This window comes from Caretta caretta, chromosome 2 (assembly GCF_965140235.1).
Source record: "Caretta caretta isolate rCarCar2 chromosome 2, rCarCar1.hap1, whole genome shotgun sequence".
In the NCBI taxonomy this organism is placed as follows: Eukaryota; Metazoa; Chordata; order Testudines; family Cheloniidae; genus Caretta; species Caretta caretta.
The window spans coordinates 240,606,573-240,629,682 of NC_134207.1; the positions used below are offsets into that span (position 1 = coordinate 240,606,573).

Below are 23,110 nucleotides of genomic sequence, written 5' to 3' on the forward strand. Positions count from 1 at the left end.
GGAGGCAACCTAGTGACAGAGTATGTGGAAAAAGCTAATGTACTCAATGCTTTTTTTGCCTCTGTCTTCACGAACAAGGTCAGCTCCCAGACTACTGCACTGGGCAGCACAGCATGGGGAGGAGGTGACTAGCCCTCTGTGAAGAAAGAAGTGGTTTGGGACTATTTAGAAAAGCTGGACGAGCACAAGTCCATGGGGCCGAATGTGCTGCATCCAAGAGTGCTAAAGGAGCTGGCGGATGCGATTGCAGAGCCATTGAAAACTCATGGCGATTGGGGGAGGTCCCGGACGACTGGAAAAAAGCTAACGTAGTGCCCATCTTTAAAAAAGGGAAGAAGGAGAATCCTGGGCACTACAGGCCAGTCAGCCTCACCTCAGTCCCTGGAAAAATCATGGAGCAGGTCCTCAAGGAATCAATGCTGAAGCACTTAGAGGAGAGGAAAGTGATTAGGAACAGTCAGCATGGATTCACCAAGGGCAAGTCATGCCTGACTAATCTAATTGCCTTCTATGAGGAGATAACTGGCTCTGTGGATGAGGGGAAACCAGTGGACGTGTTGTTCCTTGACCTTAGCAAAGCTTTTGACAGTCTCTCACAGTATTCTTGCCAGCAAATTAAAGAACTATGGGCTGGATGAATGGACTATAAGGTGGATAGAAAAATGGCTAGATTGTCGGGCTCAACGGGTAGTGAGCAATGGCTCCATGTCTAGTTGGCAGCCGGTATCAAGTAGAGTGCCCCAAGGGTCAGTCCTTGGGCCGGTTTTGTTCAATATCTTCATTAATGATCTGGAGGATGGTGTGGATTGCACCCTCAGCAAGTTTGAGAAAAGAGGTACGCTGGAGGGTAGGGATAGGATACAGATGGCCCTAGACAAATTAGAGGATTGGGCTAAAAGAAATCTGATGAGGTTCAACAAGGACAAGTGCAGAGTCCTGCACTTAGGACGGAAGAATCCCATGCACCGCTACAGACTAGGGACCGAATGGCTAGGCAGCAGTTCTGCAGGAAAGGACCTCGCCGTTACAGTGGACGAGAAGCTGGATATGAGTCAACAGTGTGCCCTTGTGGCCAAGAAGGCCAATGGCATTTTTGGGATGTATACGTAGGGGTATTGCCAGCAGCTCAAGGGATGTGATCATTCCCCTCTATTCGACATTGGTGAGGCCTCATCTGGAGTACTGTGTTCAGTTTTGGGCCCCACACTACAAGAAGGATGTGGAAAAAATTGGAAAGCGTCCAGCGGAGGGCAACAAAAAAGATTAGGGGACTGGTACACATGACTTATGAGGAGAGGCTGAGGGAACTGAGATTGTTTAGTCTGCAGAAGAGAAGAATGAGGGGGGATTTGATAGCTGCTTTCAACTACCTGAAAGGCGGTTCCAAAGAGGACTGTTCTCAGTGGTACCAGATGACAGAACGAGGAGTAACGGTCTCAAGTTGCAGTGGGGAGGTTTAGGTTGGATATTAGGAAAAAAATTTTCACTAGGAGGGTGGTGAAGCACTGGAATGCATTACCTAAGGAGGTGGTGGAATCTCCTTCCTTAGAAGTTCTTAAGGTCAGGCTTGACAAAGTCCTGGCTGGGATGATTTAGTTGGGGATTGGTCCTGCTTTGAGCAGGGGTTTGGACTACATGACCTCCTGAGGTCCCTTCCAACCCTGATATTCTATGATAGTGACAGAACACCACACCAAAGATAATTTGATATAGTGATCTTGTCAGCCTCTGAAAGCCTAACCCTGTTTGCTAATGTCAGTGTTCTCTCAGAATGTTAAAATGAATAGCTCACTCAGATGTAATCAGTGTGAATTACTTTCGAAGATCAGGCATAAATTCCAACTAATCAGAGGGCCATTGCCAAAGCCCCTATACCTGCAATGTGATACCTAGACAGAACACACAATTCCAGAAATATTAGCAGTTCGGTGAGGATGCTCTCGTTGACTTTACACCAACCCCCTGCCCTGAGCCCCCTTCTGCACCCGCACCCCTCCTGCGCCCCAACTCCCTTCTCTGAGCCCCGTCGCATCCCCCACCTCCCTACCCTGAGCCCCAACCCCCTGCCACATGCCACCTCCCTGCCCTGAGCCCCCTGCTACACCCTGCATCCCTCCTGCACCCATGTCCTAAGCCCCCTCCTGCACTCCGTACCCTTCTGCACCCCAACCTCCTTCCCTGAGCCCCCTCATAAACCCCGCACCCCTCCTCTGTGCCGTTTCCTGCACACTGCACCCCCTCCCCCACACCGCACTCCCTCCTGCACTCCAATCCCCTGCCCCAGCCATGCATGCAATTTCCCCACCCAGATGTGGCCTTCGGGCCAAAAAGTTTGCCCACCCCTGCATTAGACAATCCCTTTTCCCTTATCAGCACTAGTGCTATTACATTAGCCAGGCACCAGGGACCACTGAACTGGCTACTAAATGCCCTTTCCTCTTCCCACCTTCAATATACTCACTCTCCAAGAAGTCAAGAAATGAAAGCATGAGTGATACACTTAACACTTAAAGGGCTGGAATGATGGAGTAGGTTCACAAAATAGTTTCTAACTAAGACAGCACTGAAAAAAATATCTTCAAGATTTAAGTACATACCTGATTACTGATAGTGTAAGAAAGAACTTTAAACCACTCATTAATAAAAACGTCATTATCAGATTGAATTAAGAGTTCAGTTCCTTGGCGGGTTTTCAGCTTTAAAGAAAAGAAATATTCTATTAGAACAAAATATAAATATTCAGAATAATTCAGTGTTTTAAAACCATATTACGTTAAACTCAACAGTTGTACATAGCCACAAATGTGCAGCAGCTGCAAGTCATATGGCAATGCGAGCCTGTGTGTCAGACAGGATATCAAACCCTAAAATGAATCTTACCTATCCTTTATTGTGTATATATGCTGTACAGTTATTGTTTGGTTAATATAGAAATTCTGAATGCTGTAACTGTTAATGATATTTATCTGTGACCTTTGTCGTCTTGTTTTCAGACAGGAGAACAATGTGCAGCATGTCATAGTTAACTATGCTGATAATATAAATACAAGGTACACAGCCAAGAGGTATTATCAGATGTTCCAGTTCTTACAACAGAATTAAGAAATAAGACATGGGTATAACTCTGATCAGTGCTTAAAGTTATTCAAAACACACACAAAATTGAATTCTGTTTTGCAGCAAATGACAACAGTGTATTTCAAGAGATGTGTTAAAATGACACTATAGTATTCTGGTTTCAGCTAACGTTAAGTTCCTGGCTACTGCTTTCAGTTGCCATATAATGATTCAAAAATTGATTCCACTAAAAAAGAACAAGTTAACCTAAATTCAAAAGCAATTATACATTATAGGCTACATTAAAAAGGTATACAGCTTGCACTTACAGTAATGTGTACATATTTTAGAAAAACCTTTATCTTGATATTGTCCTGGGGCATGTATGCCTTTAATCCAACTGATTGGTTTTTTTGTTTGTTTGTTTTAAGTTTAGAGAAGTTTTTTTTTTTTTTTCGTTTGGAGTATAGTAAACCACCAAAACAAAGCCATACTTCTGAAAAGTAAATAAACTCACCTCAACAACATTCTTTTTGCTGGATTTGTCCTTTGATGCCCAGTCAATAACAGCCCCTCTGATATCCACTGTGAATTCTGGTTTAGACTGATTGACCCCAAACTTCTGAGAGAAAGAATAAATAATGATTTTCTTTGATTAGTCACCCCTAAAAAATGTACACAGTCTTGTGACCCGCATATATAATAGAGCTTAGTATTTTACAGACTACACACAGTTAACTCAAGTACAGTGTTCTGCCCAACTTCCCAACTGAAGCGGTACCATGAAAAACTAAATGTTTCCAAAGAATGGTTTGTTTTTGAGAATAGGCAAATGTACAGATGATACTGATATATGCTTTAAATGAAAAAACTAACTCCAACACAGAATTTTTTAATGCAACAATTGTACAACTATAATTTGATTATAGTATGGTTTTGGGCACAGATTGTCCAAAGTTGTAAACAGGTTGGCTTTTGGTGAAGTCATTCTAGCATTTAACCATCACCTGGACACTTGGACTTAAAAAATACTAATGGCTTTACTAGACAGGCAAAAATATACCCTTGTAGAATATAGTAAAAGCTCTCCCTAGTATACTGAAGGGACATTGGTTTTTAAGGAATGTTTCATAAAACCCAATTGATTTTACAATTAAAATTTTACTTAAAACATTTTCCTGTAGCATTTGCAACACAAACACTGCTGCACTGTGCAAGTGCACAGAAACAAAGCAATTTCACTGTCTAATCTAATATTCAAACACTGAATAACCAACATAAATTGTGAAAATGAGATTTAATCCACAAGCGTCCTTCACGCAAGTGGGGAAAACCATTCACAAACTTTCTTTTCTCTCTCTTTTCCTGATATCAGCACAACCACAAGTTTCCTTGTTAAACAAGGAGTATTGCATTGGGTTTTATGAAACAATAAAATAAAAATTAAAAACATACTGATGACGTTTTATTGTGGTACATGTCTAATGTAACAACAGTCTTAAATGGGAAGTTGAACATTCGCTAGAGTTTCACCCCTTATCACTCAGCTTTTATTTCCCTTTTAAAGGGTCTGAACCTGTGGTCTTCACAAAACATAAAAGGTAATTTTGGGCCAAAAAATGAATAATTAAAATTTTAATTAGCCAAAAGGGGGAAGATTAGAAGTGAAGTGGTGCTGGCACAGAAATTCAGTGCCATACCATCACTGAGACTCTCCTGGCTCCAGACTAATGACTTAAACATGTTTTGTCTTTCTATAAAGGTGAATTTAACGTCTGTGTGGAGTGCTGATTGACTGCTCTGGAGGAAAAAAATCCTCACTGTCGCCACAGAACAGGAACCCCATGGAGAGCATCAATGCAAGCGTCTCCACAGTGAATCTACCAATGTGCCTCATCTCTATTCAGGAGCAACCACCTTTAGGAGAACAGTAGTTCAGTTTCCATTCCCATTTAATCTCTGTCCTCTCTGCTGAGACTGTCAGCAACGATGTTTGTTAGTGTCAGCGGTTCTGTACCATAGATATTGTCCACCAGGAACAGAGCAGGAGCTTTTCAAAGGCAAACAGCAGTTGGGTAACTAATTATTATTTGTGGCTTTACAATCCTAGTTTATGGGAAATTTTTCAAACACTGTGGGGACAAAACAGAATCACCACTTAAAATCAAAACACTAACTCATCTAATATGCACCTCTAAGCAGGCATCCAATGATAAGGAAAACCATTTTAAAACAGTGTTGCAGCAGTAGTCAGAGGCCTGGCTCAGGATCAGGCTCATTGAGACAGCTGCTGTACAAGCACGCTCAAATACAGGATACCTGACAACCACCTCCTAGGCCAATTCAAACTATCAATTTAGAGAGATAATTTCCATATCATATTATCAGACTGTCATTCATTACCTAATACATGCTAAACTTTGGCTATTATTTTTTTAAATAATTTAAATGAAGGGAGGAGGGATTTTACTCTTTATTTTCCTAACAAAAGGATAGAAGAAAAATTCTTACTGAAAAACATGTTTTTAAACATGACAGACCCAATCCTCCAGAAAGATTTTACGTTCCAATTAGAGATCGTCCTTGTAATTTTATTCTTTAGTTCTTATATACACAGTTGCACAATACTGGTGAGTTATGGTATATAGTTTTAGTAATATAAACATATTTAAGAGATCTCAGATAATGTAGACTTTTAGTACAGGTTGACAGCTGAACATTTCAAAACAGTTTGTTGTATTTTAGTAAATCACACAACACAGATTTTCCCAGAATATTTATTAGTTTGTATAATTTGTATTATCATAGTGCCTAAGAGCCCCTATCATGGACTAGAGCTCCATTGTGCTAAGTGTTACAAACAGAACAAAAAGCTGGTTCCTGCCCGCACTGAACTTACAATAGTAGTCAGTGGACAGTGCAAAACTTTTGCTACCAAGCAGTTAAGAATCAGGCTCTCACTCAGCAACTGAAAGTCTAAATTTCTTCAAGAATCAGTTCAGATTCTGAAACAATGTACAAAAATCCAAACCACATACTCAGACCATGTATTCAAGAACAATGGATGGTAAATATTTATGAGCATCTGGGCCTTGTAACATTTCATGCATTCAGCAGCACATTTTGACTGACAATGGAATGGAGTTTACATTAGTTTAATTTCTCTTATTATTTTGCTAATTAAACATGCATAGATGCATTTATATTGTCCTATTGCAAACCTCACCAAAGAGGTCATAATCAAAAGTGATTGCCACAAGTGAGATGTTAGCAGCCATACCAAATCTCAAGTAGCCTGACTAAATTTAAAGTTAACAGTCCCTTTCCTTTTCCTCTAAAGGCACTAAAAAGTACTTGCACAACTATGGCATCAAAATGATTTTTTTTTTTGCAACATTTCTGTCCATCATCATCATCAAAACATACTGAAAGTAGATTTTGAAGTTTTGCATTTGAGCTTTAACACTTTTTTTTTTTACTGATAATTTTGCAGAACTGAAGATAGCTCAAAGGAGCCAATTACCATCCCTTACAAACAAACTTGTTACTGTTGAGCTAGCATTTTAGCCTACAAATATTTGATTCTTTTCTGAGAATACAGCATTTCTATATTGTACCCACACTATACCAAACAAGGCTGTCTTATTGTATGTAAACTGGTATGGTGTTTTGAATCAGTTTTCTGCATGCTGTGCAGTAAGACATCCTTGACATTTTCCTCTTATTTCAGCTGCATTATATGTCCCATGATGCATAATGCGACATGTATGCAGTCATGTGGTCATAAGGTATTTCATTTATAGCTATATTTGACAGATTTCAAATAAATCATTCAAATCAAATGCATATAAATATCCTCCAAACATCCTAAATTAGTTGCATTGTTAGAAAGAATTAGACATAGGCCCTAAAAGCTGTTAATATACTATATCATGCCCTCCATTAGTCAAAATACTAGTGGTTCCAGTGACTGGTACAATGTGGATTAGAATCCACTTCATCGGTACTGGAGTTATCTTTGTATTTAGTTCCATTAGGGTGATTACAGGATTATTGGAATATACCCGTTAATTTTTACCTTGTACAACCTTAATGCATTTCGGAAAAAAAAAAAAAGAGAGAGAGAGACAGACAGACACACAACCCCCAGAAGATATAGAGAAAACATGAAGTGTTACATAAAATGGCATGAAAATTACTTCAACTCAGTTAGCAATTCTTGGAGAAATGAGGTGTCTTTCAAATTTATTTTAAGATACTGATAGTGAATAAAATAGTATGATGCAAGAGGCATGTAACAAGAACACATACAGTGATAGCTGAAACAGGATCACAGTTTACATAGGTGACAGCAGGCCGACCACTGAGAGCATTTTTCCAAGAAGAAAACAGCGAGAGCAGGAGCTCAGGAATTAAGCCCCACTGGCAAAATGACTTGGTGAGAAAAAGGAAGAAAAATGATGAAGTCACAAAGCAATGCACAAGAGTAAAAGCAAACACATCAACAACTAGGTAACCATTAAACAAATATTTTTTCAACCAGATGATGGTGACATGAAACTCGGATTTTAAATAGGATTCAAGTGAATCTTAAACATGACTGTACAACATGTGTTTAAATATTCTTATGGGTTGTTTCTGAAGGATAAGAGTTTACAAATGACTGATTAGTTTTTTAAATATTGTATTTTTTTTTCATTGCACAGGGAGAGCAGAAAAGTGCATAAGTATGTATACACAGAGATATACAGTCTTTGAAAACAGATACTCTCCCTTGATAATTTAAAAGCTAGTTTACACTGATCACACTGTAAATATTGGTCTCATTTCCAACACTGCATACCTTAAGGTACTAAATAGAAAATATTTTACCATATAGTGGACAAGATATGTACTTCTATTTAAATTAGATCAGTGGTTCCCAAACTTTAATAACCTACGTCACAGAGTTTCAGGCCAGAGAGGACACTAGATCATTGGGTCTGACCTCCTGTATCTTACAGGCCACCACACTAATCCCAACAATCGAAATTAGACCAAAGTATTACAGCCCACAGGAGACTAGCTATGTGCCACAAGCAGAGAACAGGTGCACTAGCGCAGGAAGCCCCTGGGATAGGAGGGAATAATTAAGTGAGATATACCTAGATGATCCTGGTAAGTGACCCACATGCTGCAGAGGAAGGCCAAAAAACCCCAAAGTCACTGTCAGTCTGACCCAAGGGAAAATTCCTTCCTGATGCCTCATATGATCAGTTAGATCCTGAGTATGCAAGCAAGAACCATCCAGCCAAGCACCCGAGAGAGAGAGACTGTTCAGCACCACCTCAGAGACCTGGCCCTCTCTGTCGAACCTCCAGTCGGAGATTCTCTCAATTGATTTGGAACATTACAGTATGCGTTATACCTTTAGCTACAGAAAACTATAAAAACGATTAGAGGGTACCAACAACAGCAATATGCTTTAAAGGGGAGGAGTCATCTTTATACATGGCAGACTGAATACCAGTTCTCATGATCATCTGTAGTGAATATGCTATGTTATAAAGCGGGGTGGTGAAATTAAGCTAATTCGATTCCAGTCAGCAATAAAAGGGAGAAAAATTAAGTTTCTATTCTTGTCGAATCTCATCACTTCACTAATACAACATTTCCCACTCCCATGCTCACCTTTCCAGGTTCTCCAATATTTCTTCAATATGCCATGTTATTAAATTTACATAAAAATCACATGCACTGCACAGAAAACCATTTAAGTGTTTATATGTAATTGATTTTTTCCTTTATCATAAAATGTATTGCTTGTAGAAATATCTTCTACCCAGTATTGGATGCACAAGTCATTTAACATTTGTTTCCTTTATCCTTTTAAGTGTTTCAAGCTCACTTTCTATGCGTCCTCAACCATGCTTCCACCCCCATGCACACCCTCTCCTGTTCTTTCAATTCATTCATATTGTGTGAACATCTCCTTAGGTCACTAGGTCCACTCCCTATCATATCCCAATATGATTAACATTGCCTCATTCCTTTTACTCTTCATTTTGTTCTGCCCCACCCCTATTTTTTTTTCTTTCCTTCCTATCACCTCCTGATCCATCCTAGTAGCCTCTCTGTCCTTACCTATTCCCATTGTGCTTCCTACAACCATCCACTCGACTGCTACAGCGCAACAGAATGACAAAAAATGACAAGATTTCTGATCTCTGAAATGAAAATAGTCCTTCAGAAAAATTGTCAATACCAATTTGCTGCTTATACAGTGTGAAGCAGCAGAGAGTGAATCAAGTAGAAAAAAGTTCCAGAGAGTATGCTAGAGTAATAGCATGCGCCAGTCAAATACAGCTGCTAGAATTGCAATCTGTTTATCTATTCATTAGTTTTCAAATAGGACTACATACTTAATATAAGAACTTCACTAATCTTGTAGAAAATCTAATATTGAAAGAAAATGGATAGCAAGACATTTCTGAGATGTAACTGGATATATACATAATCACTGAAACAGTAATTGCTGTTCAATGTGGGATGGATATAAATTTGAAGAACTTTCAGTCGAAGGATACCCTTAAACACTGCCTTTTGTCTATTGGACATACTGCATGTGAAAAACGTATTTCTTTCAACATGCAGCATAAAACAAAATTCAATAAAGCATGGATTGTAACATGACAAAAGCTCAGAAGTTCTGCCTTCTCCCCTATCCCTTAGATTGATTCGCAAACACCAGGAGCATAATCTATGAAGTACATACTGGCTGATTCAGTTCTTCCAGTGTAATAATTTGAGCTTTACAGTGTTTCCTTTATTATTTAATTTTATGTATTTATTTCAAACTTACCTCAAAGTGTGAAAAATATCTTCAAGCTACTAACTAACCCATGAACCAAAAAACACACACAAAAACAGACCCAATTCAGAAATGCATGGTGAGAAACAAATCAAGGACAAATTTGGTCTGGAGCATCTTCTGCAACCTGCTATCTTTTGATTCAATTCTGACAAATTTGAAGACAACCAAAAACCCTTTATGAGTTTCTAAATTAGTGCTGATAAGAATGAATCACAAGATTTTCTGTAACAGGGAAAAGAGTATATTTGGTTTTCTTCTTACCCATCATCATAATTGACTGCTACACTACACTATTTTCCTTGTTTTGTCATTTTTTGAATCATGTAAGTACCTTTTTATATAGATTCTACAGATAATTGCTAGAATTTATTGTGCTTAATCTGTTCCACATTTAAATAAAGCAAAAAGATAGCCTGAAGTACTTACCCAACCAGTTCCAGTTCCTTGGGTTTTAGTAAACAACAGTGATGAACCCTGTAATACTGCCCATGACGACATCCAGTTCTTTCTGCAATTAAAATACTGACATTTATATTTGTTTTCAAATAAAATTAAACTACCTTACATTGTCCATCACTGCGAGAATGCTGATCTCTGTGTTAGCACAATTAACTACATATATACTCATTAGTGATATTAGTAAGTCTTTTAATTGCTACTATTATATTTGTGATGGGGAACTTAAGTTAATAGCCCCAAGCTGGCCATCAAAGTCTAAACCAAATAGAGATATTTAGTAGTGAAAGCCACCAGTTTCACTAGAAGAAACACAGTGTATAATTATGACCTCAAAGATGCTAATTTAGCCTGCCCAAACTGCAGAGTATTAAATAGGTTATGTCAAAGCATTGCATAATCATGAGACTGACTGATCATGGTACCTCATACCTACACAGGATGTAAGTGTACCACATTTGACAGAATACACTGGATTTGTATTTGGATTGAAAGAATATTTGTTGCGTGTTTACAATGCAGAAAAGTACAAGTCCATTACTATTTCTGAACACCTATTCCCTTGAGGTTAAAAAAAAAAATCTTGAGTAGCCATGTCTTCTAGTCTTATTGCCTAAGTATGAAATAATAATAAATAGCTTAGCAAAATAGACAGGGTGGCCATACTGCTTCTTTTTAAGCAGAAGTCCATAAACCTAAATGGCTATACTAAACCTACCTGCATAATTTTTAAGGGCTTGTTTGGAACAAAAAATTTAATATTGCATGTGAGTTTAAGCAAGACACTAACATTCAGAACACTCCACATTTTAAATTAGACTAAAGGAAAAGTAGACCTGAGTTAAGTAGAAAATATTTTTACATTCATGCAACATTTAAAATAAAAAAAGGTAGAATTCCAAAAGTTGTCTCATAACATCAGACTGTCCATACTACAACCTGTATATTTATTCCTATTTATAAAATTTAAGTGGCCATCTATGGCACTAAGCAAAGGGTCAGAGAAATCAGAAATTAAGATCATCACCGAGGCCAGAGGTAAGATTGAGCCAGTACTCTGTGGTATATCATACTGACAATGCTTTGGTGGCCAACTGGTTTCTGAAACATTTCAGCTTTCATTTTTTAAAAAAAGTTTAGTTTATAACTCTTACATCTGAAAAGAGAATACTTTGAATGTGAACACTGCAGTCTTACAGATGCCACACATGGATAAATTATCATTCTAAGTAACGTGAACTGCCTCACTCCTTTCAACTCCAACAGTTAACTGTTTCACAGCTTTTCAGTTTCATCCAACAGTAATACATACCCCAACTTCAAACTAGCACTCCAACATAAAACTTTAGCCGATTGACCTCATATGCCTTCACATCAATTATATCAGCACATGCTGAATCACTTAAGGTTTTGTTTTAGAGTGCAAGTTTGATGAAGTTGGGTATCTATTGCTTTTGAGTATCTGTTGGAGATGGAAATGAAAACCTTATGGAGTACTGGAGTGAGTTACTGACTGTTGTAGGCAATAAGAAAGTGGAAAGGAATGCACAGGTCTTTCCTTTTAAGATATTTCCATGTCTTTAAGGTTTTGGGTGGATGCTGTCGCAATCTTCACCGTCACAAAACATAGTCTTTGTTTGTTAATTTCCTAGATATTTTTTAATGCATTTTTGATGTACCTCAGTGAATAGCACCAGAGCCAGGGAGAACAAGAGCTGTACCTGCCTGGAAATCAGAGGGAGAAACTGACCTTCCAAAGCTCTTCCTGTGCTGACCCTCCTGAAAATTGTGAGAAACTGTGAGGTGCCTCAAATTCTTTGTCTCTAAGATTTTATCACCATTTTAAAAGTTACTGAGACTAAGTACACCAAAAGCAGCCCTCTGTTTTGCAGTAACAGCATAACCTGTCAGCTTGAGGGAACTTTAGTAAAGGAATCGCTTTCCAACACACTGCATGTGGACGTCCAGAACTTGGATACAGCCAGATACAGTTGCAGCACTAGGGTGCATGTGCTTGTATTACACCAGCAGATATGTCTATTGCTCTCCACATTCCCTGATGGAATGAAGCATACTTCTCGAACTTTAAATATGCCAGTGCAGGACAGTTGCAAGAGTGATGGCCACCATGTTGGCCAACACAAAGGATTAAACCAGTGACCTCCACAGCTAAAAGCCTTTACAACTTATCCTAAAGAGTCAGGCTCTCAAGCTATCACAAACGTGCATCCTCTATGGATTTGGCACAAAACGTGACAACACACTGACCAGTGAGTTACACAAGCAAAACGTATGATAAATGACTGAAACATGTATTTTACGATTCACACCATAATTTACAGATCATCATAGTTTAAAAAAGGTTTCGTACTTAAAGTCATCTATTCACTGCGTGAGTCACGTGTAACCATACTAACCTCTCCCAGATCAGCAGCAGGATTTGAACCTCTTGACCTTCAGATCCCTTCTACTAGAGCTAAGGAATAACTGCTAATGCCTCCATAGACCTGCTATTGGAGGAGGACTTAACACTTTCCCAATGGGTTACACAACTGTACTAGTCAGCAGTAAATGGTTAATGATCAGGAAGCATGGATTCTATCCCTAGCTCTGGGAAAGGAGTCTGGTGTTATAGTAGTTAGAGATAAAATAGCCAAAACAGGGTTAGTCACTTTGAAAGTCAGCATACTACAGTGGATAAGATTAGGGTTTTTCAGAGATCTAAGTTTTGTATTGGCAATGATATTGTATAAATGCGCTAATTTAATTGAACAAGTTAGGGTGGGTGAATTTTTGGCAGCTCTTCATTAACTGCTCTAGGTTGGGGTTGAGAATTGTTGTCAATAAGGGTAGTGAATTGCATGGAAATTTAAACAGCATTTAAAAAAGGGGAAGATTTGAAGTCCTAGACTTCTTTCCCACCTCAGGAAGCTTTCCTCCAGGCTTCAGAGGGTATTTGGTGAAGGAGATACTGTGACAGTGTTTGCACAATGATGATTTGTTGTTAAATTAGTCTTGGTGCACATTTTCCATTATGGCTAAAAATTATAAAATGCTCTCTGGATTAACACTACTAACGTGAAACTGATATTTGAGGAATCAGTATGAGGCACCACAATGTACACAAAGGAGAAGATCCCAGAGTGCTCTAGATTTCTTGCAAAAGGGGTACAAAGAAAAGTGAGACAATCTAGTTGGGAAAAAAATTGCCAAAAGTGGTAATAATCTAACTTATTCTTTTTGTATGAATTCATTTTTCAAACCATTTAACCATTTATTTTTACAAAATAAATGGTTAAAAGCTCTATTAAAACTGAACTCTAGTGCAACCTCAACTATAGTGCAGTTATAGCACAGCATCAAAATACACCTCACACCAATCTCTTTGAAAGTTTTTTCCAAAGTGCAAACAAAAGATGAAAGTGATAGTCAAACTTACAACCACAAAAGAAATAAGAATACAGACCAGAACATTTCCTCTCCTATGAGGTATAGAGCTAGACAAGATTAGCTAGAGGCAACAACTGAAATTTCTCTCCCTTCCAGGGAATACAACTACTCTTGGAATACAGGAGAAGAATTAGTACAGTGTTGTCTAAAATTTAAAATTAGCTTTGTTATGAAAGTCACACTTCAGTTCTATAAAGGAAAACTTGTTTGAAGGGAAAACGAAAAGAACAAAGTTCTAATTACATTGCTAATGCCATACACAATAAATACCTTTCATCATCATATTCTTTACCAATCAGTTTAATTGGTATTTGGAAATGAACAATTTGGATAATTACAACAAAAACTAATTCGGTGAATCTGTGGATTGAGTAATAATTGCTATAGCCTCACAATATCGCACCCAAATGGAGTATGAATGAGCACTTTCAACTAAAGCAGGATGATATCCAGAGACCTGACATACCATAGTCAGAAGTCCAGGATCTTTAGTCCACATGTTTAGCTTTGGGGTAGGGAAACTGTTGTCCCAAAGAGAAACTGAGGCAAATTCACACAGAAGTGTTACAAATTCTATCCAGAATAAAGAGGTTATAAAAACAACTGATTAAAAGTCCTACTATGAAAATCCTAATATTTGCTATTGCATATTTACTTTGATAAACAGCAATACATAGAACTAGAATATGAGGACCAAGGAGATATAATTAAGTGTAAACTTACCGGACTTTTTTCCCATTTTCTGTAACTTTCGTTACGTTTAATAATCCATACTTCTCTTGACCCTGTAGGAAGACCGACATTAGACAAGGCGACGACATTACATTTATGAACATGGGCCTCTATGTTCCTATTCATCAGTAGGATAAGCATTTGGCAATAAGAAATATTTTCACTGATATGACACTTGCAGAAATTGAATTATGCTTAAATATATGCATAGTGATGAAAACAAGATGACAATGGAAGGTTCATCATTACTATTCAATAAGTGGGAAGCTGACCCTATTCATGGCCCCATGTACTCTGTTGCAAACTAATTTCTTTGACAGTTTGAGGCAGCAGACTGGAAATTCTGTGGCAGCTTCAGTTTGAATTACGGTTTGTAAATGAAGGTAGTTCAACACATTGATGACATACTGTACGCCCTCTCTTAAAATGATTGGGCTAATTGGAGACAAATCAGCCTTAACTCTGAATTCTGTCAGTTAAAAAGAAGCTTTTAGAAATTATTTTAGCATTGCATTTTTTTTAAAACATACTTTGCAGACTCAGTAAAAAATGTTCTCACTCATGTGTTTAATTTAGCTTAAACATTGGAAGTGAAACACTGCTTTGATGTCTTGTGTATTATTCCCCACCATGAAGGGCTTAAAGATTAAAACTACAAACTGCTTTGCTATGCTTTGTCAATTGAAGAAATTAATTGGTCAGCATCTGCGTAAATTTGTAGATCTCTGAATGGCTGATTAACCACCCCACACAGCAAAAAAAGTGGTACACAGGTGCCATGGGGTAAAATATTTTCCGATGTTATGCAACATTAAGAACATATACAGGCATATTTATCAAATTCTCAGATAAAAAGGAAACTTTATACTTGTACTGTTTCAGATTTGCAGAATGAAGTAATAAATATAAATTCTGCTACTTGTTGCTTAGTTATATGCAGTTTAGTTGTAGCCATGTCAGTTCCAGATATTAGAGACAAAAGGTGGGTGAGGTAATGTATTTTATTGGAGCCACTTCTGTTGGTGAAAGAGATGATCTTTTGAAACACACAGAGCAATTTTTCAGATCTGGGAAAGGTACTCCTAGTGTCAAAGCAAAACGCAAGGTGCAGCATAAGAAGTTAGCACATATTGTAAGGGACCATTCAAGGCAGAGTGGCCTGTTAACACCGCTGCAGTCATAGTACAAAAACAGAGGGTGTTAGTGGGTTACGGATCATTATAATAAGCCATAAATCCAGTGTTTCTGTTCAATTCATGATTTTTAGTGCCTAGCAAAGTAATGAATTTAAGCTCCCATGCTCATCTCTTGAACGTGTTGTGTAGGTTTCCTTTGAAGATGAAAACTGATAGGTCAGATATTCAGAGACTGCTTTGTGAAAAGTATTCATCCACAGGTGACAGGGTGTTTTTGTCCTTTATCATTTTCCTGTGAGAGTTCATTTGAGAACACAGCGATTGTCTGGTTTCACCCTCACAGTTATTTGGGCATTTACTGCACTAGATGAGATAAAATCCAGATACTTCTTATACCATATACCAGCTGTTCTCAACCAGGGGTACATGTACCTCTGGGACTACACAGAGGTCTTCCAGGGGGTATGTCAACTCATCTAGATAGTTCCCTAATTTTACAACAAGCTACATACAAAGCACTAGAGAAGTCAGTACAAACTAAAATTTTATACAATGACTTGTTTATACTCCTCTATATACCATACATTGAAATGTAAGTACAATATTTATATTCTAATTGATTTATTATATGGTAAAAATGTGAAAGCAAGCAATTTTTCAGTAATAGTTTTGTATTTTTATGTATATTTTGTAAGCAAGTAGTTTTTAAGTGAGATGAAACTTGGGGGTACAAAAGATATATCAGACTCCTGCAAGGGGTACAGTACTTCGGAAAGGTTGAGAACCACTGCCATATACCACATGCCATGATAGGATCCACCTATCTTGAAAAATGTGTTGCTGGACCTTAAAAGTTGCACAGGTCACCACATAAAACTAGAGAAGCGCAAGCTTTCCTTCCAAAAGCTGAGCTATTGCTAGAGCAGAATGCACACTACTGACTTTCATTTGGTTCCCATAATTTCAGTCTCTCTTTAGCAAGACACCAGTGGTAGCAGGAAGCTCAGAAATAACAGTTGTAATTAACTATTACACTTTACTAACAATAGGAAGTGCTTCATGCCTTTGACCTATCGAACTGCCAGCTGAACAAAAATAGTGGAGATTTCCTTTGAGATGCTAAATAACTTGCCATAAACTATTTATTCCACAAGCAAGTCCTAACTAAATACTTTGAAAAAAATTTAAGACATTAAAGAAAAGCTTCCTATCCCTACAGGGACATTGTGAAGATATTATTGTTTGTGTAACATGTAAGCATGTTACAATCTCAAATAATAGGCATATGAGATACTGAATCCTATTCTAAGAAAAAATCATTCAATCTTTTCTTTTCTCACATTACTGGATAGAATCTAAATCCTAATGTGCGTCTTTTTTAAATGTAATTTCAGAAGCAGATGCAAGCCAACAGAGAGAAAATCCTGAGACACCTTTACTTTGTTTAAGAGCACAAGCAGACTTGCTGTCTTAAACTATCTAGTGCACCTGTTGCCTGGCATCTACATGTCTATTATGAGACAACTTGCATACTGACTGTGGCTTGGTGCTTTGGCGAGGAAGGAGAGGACTCATTTTCCGGACAGGTGGATTTTGAAGCAGCTGGATATTCCTACAAGAAAAATAGATGATGCAACCAGTTATTCTCTTTCCTACAATAATATTCTTCATACTATCAATCCTGGAAAGAAAAAACACAAGTCATTTTACAGTCTCAGTCCTGGACTACAGATTGTTTTTTGAAGCATAAATAGAATACTAATTGTTAAGGAGCTCCTGCAAGGTTTACAGAATCCAAACAAACAGAGTTAATGTGGACATGTTCACTGAAAAGGAACAGTAACCCCATCTTCACTATTAGTTTACAATGCTGCTTCTTAATATAAGCAGAATTTTTGTATGGTATTATTTTAAAAATTCACCTGTGTTGTCAAAAGATAAATCATGTTCTGGATACTAATGTGTTCTGGGTACGGTGGGAATACCTGGCATTAGGCAAGAAATGTTCAGAGGAAATATGCCTGTGCTTGGTTGGTAACAGTACAAATACAAAATTACTTTAACATGTGGATAATTATTACATAGATTTTGCTAAATATTCTGAAGTAATTTTAGTTAAATTTCTTGTAATCATCAGTGACTAGAAGTTTCTGAAAAAAGTGCAAGACAATCAGGTTTACTGAGTTAGGATTAATTGTGCCTTAAAAAGGGAAGTGCTAAATCTCCAACTGAAAAGAAAGTCATCCAAAACAAAAGAAAAAATACTTAAGTGTTTTCTCTGAAGCTGTTTATGATCATTCTGCATTTGAAAAGTTCTGTGCAATTCTCCCCTACAGATCTTCAGTGGGGCTATTTCATAAGAGACACTGTTTGATTTTACCTGTTACTGATGGAAATTCTCTTTCTTATTCACTTTCCCAGGTACTTCTCCAAAGGTTTGACCAAAACCAGATTAGTAAACTGTCTCACTGCACAATATTAAAGCATTAATTTTTCTAAGGGCATGCGTAACACTCATGATATAAATGTCTGAAATCTACCCGCGAGTAACTATAGTAGTAGCATACTAGCTTTTTTACAATCATGGTCACGAAGAGCATTACAGTTGTAGAAAAGAATCTGAATAAAATTCAAGTTTCCTGACTTCACTTCACTTCTAAGGAAAGACATAAAAATCTCTTCTGATTGTCACACAGAAGTGTAAATGTGGACAAATACGTACAAACACCATAGTGTGTATCGCCTGCTGCTGCTAGGCACTGAGCAGGTACTGATTGACAATGCTGAGTTATAAATTGTGAAGTGAACTTTTGTAGCCCACTTGGTGAATTATACTGCTGCTGCTGCCACCCACTTCAAGTGCTCCTTTGACTTCAGAGAAAAAGTAGTAATTTTGTTTTTTTCCCACAAATTATTTCCTAGAAGTTAGATGTGTTTCAACAAACACTGATCTGTATTACTATCTGCACCTACCAAGCTAAGTGCATTTTAGATTGAGGATATAATTTTTCCCTTTATTTTCCGTTAGTGCTATGAAATTTTAGGTGGCCTTTTTTTAAAATTTAAACAGGAAAACTCCAATGCATCTGATCATGGGCCACCCCTCACCACATCCCATTCCATCCAAGCCAATGAAATGCCACGATGGTCATCCATCCACCCTCCAGTGGGTACCTCAATGATCTGAACAACGGTTGTGATATTTTCGAATTCCACTTTCCATTCAAGGTTAGCTTTTTGCTACTCTCTATATTTTCATCTTTCCTCAGAACATTTGCACATTAGCATAGAGACTGCAGTTTTTGTAGAGCAGTCGCAAGTGCGTACTGCCTCACCAGAGCATGTAGTAGGCTCTTACAGCCAGCCATAAGAACTCACTAGGTGAAAAGGAATTAAACTATTACTCTGCATATGCATTATATATGCAATGCCTTGAAATGCCTAATGCAGTGGCTGTATCACCGGTCAGGGATGGTCCAGATAATACTTAGTCCTACCATGAGTGCAGGGGACTGGACTAGATGACCTCTAGGTCTTGAGGTCCCTTCCAATCCTATGATTCTATGACCAATCATTTCCTAGCTTGTTTTGAAAGGATAGGTATGGGGAAAAAGGAAGAGGTGTGGCACTGTACATCAAGAACATATACACTTGCTCCGAGGTCTAGTGAGCAAACAGACCTACTGAGAGTTTCTGGGTGAGGATAAAAGGCAAAAGAATAGTAGCGATGTTATGGTGGGGGGGGTCTATTGTAGACCACCAAATGAGGAAGAGGAAGTGGATGAGTCATTCTGCAAGCAGGTAACAATTCTATTATTATTCTATTTCATTCTATTAGCTAACACATGAGCTAGTATTAATGTGGATTTTAACTTCCCTGATATCTGTTGGAAGACTATTACAGCACAACTTAATATGTCCTGCAAATTCTTAGCATGTGTAAGGGACAACCTTCTGATTCAGTATTCAGAGAAAGAGAGACAAAAACAGAGAGAAAGAAAGACAACTTTAGAATGCATTAACAGAGGTATACATTGCAAGTCATGGGAGCTGATAGTACACTGCTCTATTTGGTGCTGGTTAGGCCTTAGCTGGAGCACTGTGTCCAGTTTTGCTCACCAATGTACAGAAAGGATGTGGAGAAACTGGAAAGGATCCAGAAGTGAGCAAAGATGATCAAAGGGATGGAATTCAAGCCATATGAGCAAAGGCTGAAGGAACTGGATATATTTAGTAGGGAAAAGAGGAGATTGAAATGTGCCATGATAGTAGTCTTCAAATACCTGAAAGGCTGCCATAAAAAAGATGGAGAAAAGTTGTTCTCCCTTGCCACAGAGGGCAAGACAAGTTCAAACTACAGCATAGCAAAGTTAGATTAAATCTCAGGACAAACTTAACTCTAAGAACAATAGGACAATGGAACAGACTGTCTAGGGAGGTTGTGGAAGCTCCGTTGATGAAGATTTTCAAAAAAGAGGCTGGACAGCCATCTGTCTTGGATGGCTTAGACACAACAAATCCTGCATCTTGGCAGGGGGTTAGACAAGATACATTCCATTCTAACCCAATGATTCTATAAACATTTGTACTAGTTGCCTTTAAAGTCAGCGCAAGGTCTTTGTATTTGTGCAGCTGGATTTGAGTTAATCTACAACAATCTCTCCAATGTGAACAAGCTGCTGCAAGTGTTACTTCTTTACTGGCTCACACTGTTTCACCTAGTTCCACTCTACAAAATAGCGCCCAACTCTCTGTTTTGGTGCTATAAGATAGGTGCATCAGGGACCAGAGAATATAATGGTACAACCATAGCCATAAGGCAGGCTGAGTATGTATGTGCCAAAATGGCAAAACACCACCACTGGTGTGTGCATGGCAAAACCAATTTATAAAACATTTGCTCAGTCTGCAACACCTTCCTCAGTTAGTATAGACACACCCAAAGACAACCCAGTGATAACAAGAAACCTTACTCCCGGAGAGTAAGGTGAAAAACAAGGCCTACAAAATTAAGCCTAGAACCAACGGAGCCCATTAAATACATGTCAGTGGTCCTGATTTGGCTGGACCATCCCTGAGTTTTGAAATTAGACCAAGAACAGGATTTAATGATGTGGGCTCTTCCATAGGCTAAGATAAGCATCTAAAGGTAAGTCTGCACTGCAATAAAAAGCCCATGGCACTGAGTCTCAGAGCCTGGGTTCGTTGACTTGGGCTTAGGCTGAGGGGCAAAAAAATTACAGAGTAGACATTCAGGCTTGGGCTGGAGCCCAGGCACTGGGGGACCCTACGGGTTCCAGGGCCGAGGGTCTAGCCTAAGCCTAATATCTACACTCAATATTTAGCCCCACAGCCCAAGCCCAAGTCAGATAACCTGGACCAGCTGAGGCTATGCTGCAGGTCTTTTATTGCAGTGTAGACGTACCTTAAGTGTCTGAATGCTTTTAGAAGCCATAAGTCATTGAATATATGATTCACCAGAATGCATACACCCCCAAACTTCCATAGCCCCCAGGCCCCAGCTTAGGTGGAGAATGATCTCAACATTGGCAAGTATGTAACTGGTGACACACTGTCAAGAACATAGCAATATAATGGGCTACTACAGCTCTTTGGACAGAGTCCTCACATCAGAGTAGAGAACTGCCACTTCCAGAAAAGCAAAGATTAAGAGATTCAATCTAGTAGAACATAGTGAACAATCACCTCTGTAGCACTTTTCATCCATCAACCACAAAAGGCTTTCCAGGGGAGGATAAGCACTTGTGCTCAATATGTGTGTGGAAACCGACACAGTGCCACAGAACCAGTGTGGTGCTCTATCTATTGGACCACACCTTTTCCCTCAAATACTAGTTCTATATATAGTTGAATATTTGAATTTTTTTCCAGCAAGCTGAATGGGGATTTGTTTTTGCTTTGTTTTTCAATATTCTACTTGCTCTGTTGCCAGGTTAAAGTAATATTTTAATAAAAGACCAAACAAAATTAATAACTTATAATATTACCAATAGGTTTTTAAAATTCAGGTTTACTATTCACTACTTATGTTTCCTGTTTAGTTTTGTATTCACCAGCTTTGAAAATGAAAATAATTAGCAAAAATTTTCAATATCTGTCTTGCAAACACAGCAGAACCTTCATTTTAAAAAGTTGGAATCTTTATAACACTTTTGTTTTAATCTTATTTTTACAAAACCTTCATTCTGATTTAACCTAAACAGGTTGAAGTAAAAGTGTTCTTCAGTGTGTGAAAGCAGCTGTAGGAATCAAAAGTGCTGGCTCCAGGAGGGGGCTGAGGGTTGTGGTATGGCCTCCTGCCGGGCAGGACTTACCTCCGGCGGCTCCTGGTTGGTGGTAGGCACAGCGAGGCAAAGGCAGGCTCCCGGGCTACCCCAGCCCCACACTGCTCCCGGAAGGGGCCAATGTGCCCCTGTGGGGGAGGGAGAGGAGAACGTGGCTCCATGTGCTGCCCCTCTTTGCAAGCTCCTGGGCAGTGGGAGCTGTGGGGGCAGTGCTTGCAGGCAGGAGCAGAGCGAGACCCCTGCCTCCCCTCCCCCGGCTCACAGGGCCACGCTGGCCGCTTCTGGGAGCGGCATGGGGCTGGGGTAGGGAGTCTGCCTTAGCAGCAGCCACGCTACACCACTGGAGATCTCGATCGACTGGTTGGTGACCACTGGCATAGATGAACCGAACATGATCACAAAGGACAGTATGGTTCGAAGTGATCAGAATAAACCTTACAATGGAGCAAGTCTTGGTAAGAACAATACAGAACTTGGACCAGTTTTAAAGAAAATGGGAAACAATTGGCTATTTCAAAATAAAATATACCAACACTGTATAGTTTTAAAACCATTTGATACTATAATACAGGTATAATGTGCTCCTTGGGTAGATATAGGTGTATTATTGAAAGCATTATATACATTTACAATATGTTTATTTAAAAACAAACAAACATGGAATAGTTAAATATTGAGGGAGACAAAACATGGACTAGTAAATGTTAAAGTGATACTGACTTCAGACACTTAAGAAATTAAAGCATAATGATGTGTTTGGTACTGTACAAGGCATAAATATAAGAATCCCTGACCTGAAGGGTTCTATGACAGCTTTGCCTGTTTGATTCCCATAATGAAGAAGGTATAGCCATTTATGACCTGCATGAGTAATTTACCAGTGTTTCTAAAGATGTTGCACCTGTCAGTTTGATACTGTTTTAAATGTCAGAGTAAACATGTGACATCCACTTGATGTTTTTCCAGTGTAGAACTAAATCTTATCAGTATTAGGAATTCAGAAACTTCCTGTCTATGTTGCGGAGATTTTCCCCAAAATTCAAACAGGATAAAAAACAGTTCAACTGAACGAATTATAAATCCAGTTGGTGACCTAGTGTGGGCAAGGTTTTTGGGCAACT

The 23,110-nt window shown here is 38.5% G+C and overlaps 1 protein-coding gene across 8 annotated transcripts in view; it reads right to left on the reverse strand.

Annotated features, from left to right (window-relative positions):
- Nucleotides 1-23,110, reverse strand: part of ARHGAP12 (Rho GTPase activating protein 12) — a 142,138-nt gene that overhangs the window by 17,213 nt on the left and 101,815 nt on the right. For 4 of the 8 annotated variants that reach the window (XM_048837746.2, XM_048837742.2, XM_048837738.2 and 1 more), the window contains 6 exons: nt 17,222-17,296; nt 14,540-14,601; nt 10,337-10,418; nt 7,369-7,491; nt 3,575-3,679; nt 2,598-2,696 (listed from right to left, as the gene is read on the reverse strand). In XM_048837746.2, coding sequence (XP_048693703.1) covers nt 2,598-2,696; nt 3,575-3,679; nt 7,369-7,491; nt 10,337-10,418; nt 14,540-14,601; nt 17,222-17,296 — 546 coding nt within the window. The remainder of the gene's footprint in view (nt 1-2,597; nt 2,697-3,574; nt 3,680-7,368; nt 7,492-10,336; nt 10,419-14,539; nt 14,602-17,221; nt 17,297-23,110) is intronic. The other 4 variants (XM_048837745.2, XM_048837740.2, XM_048837739.2 and 1 more) reach the window with 3 other exon arrangements.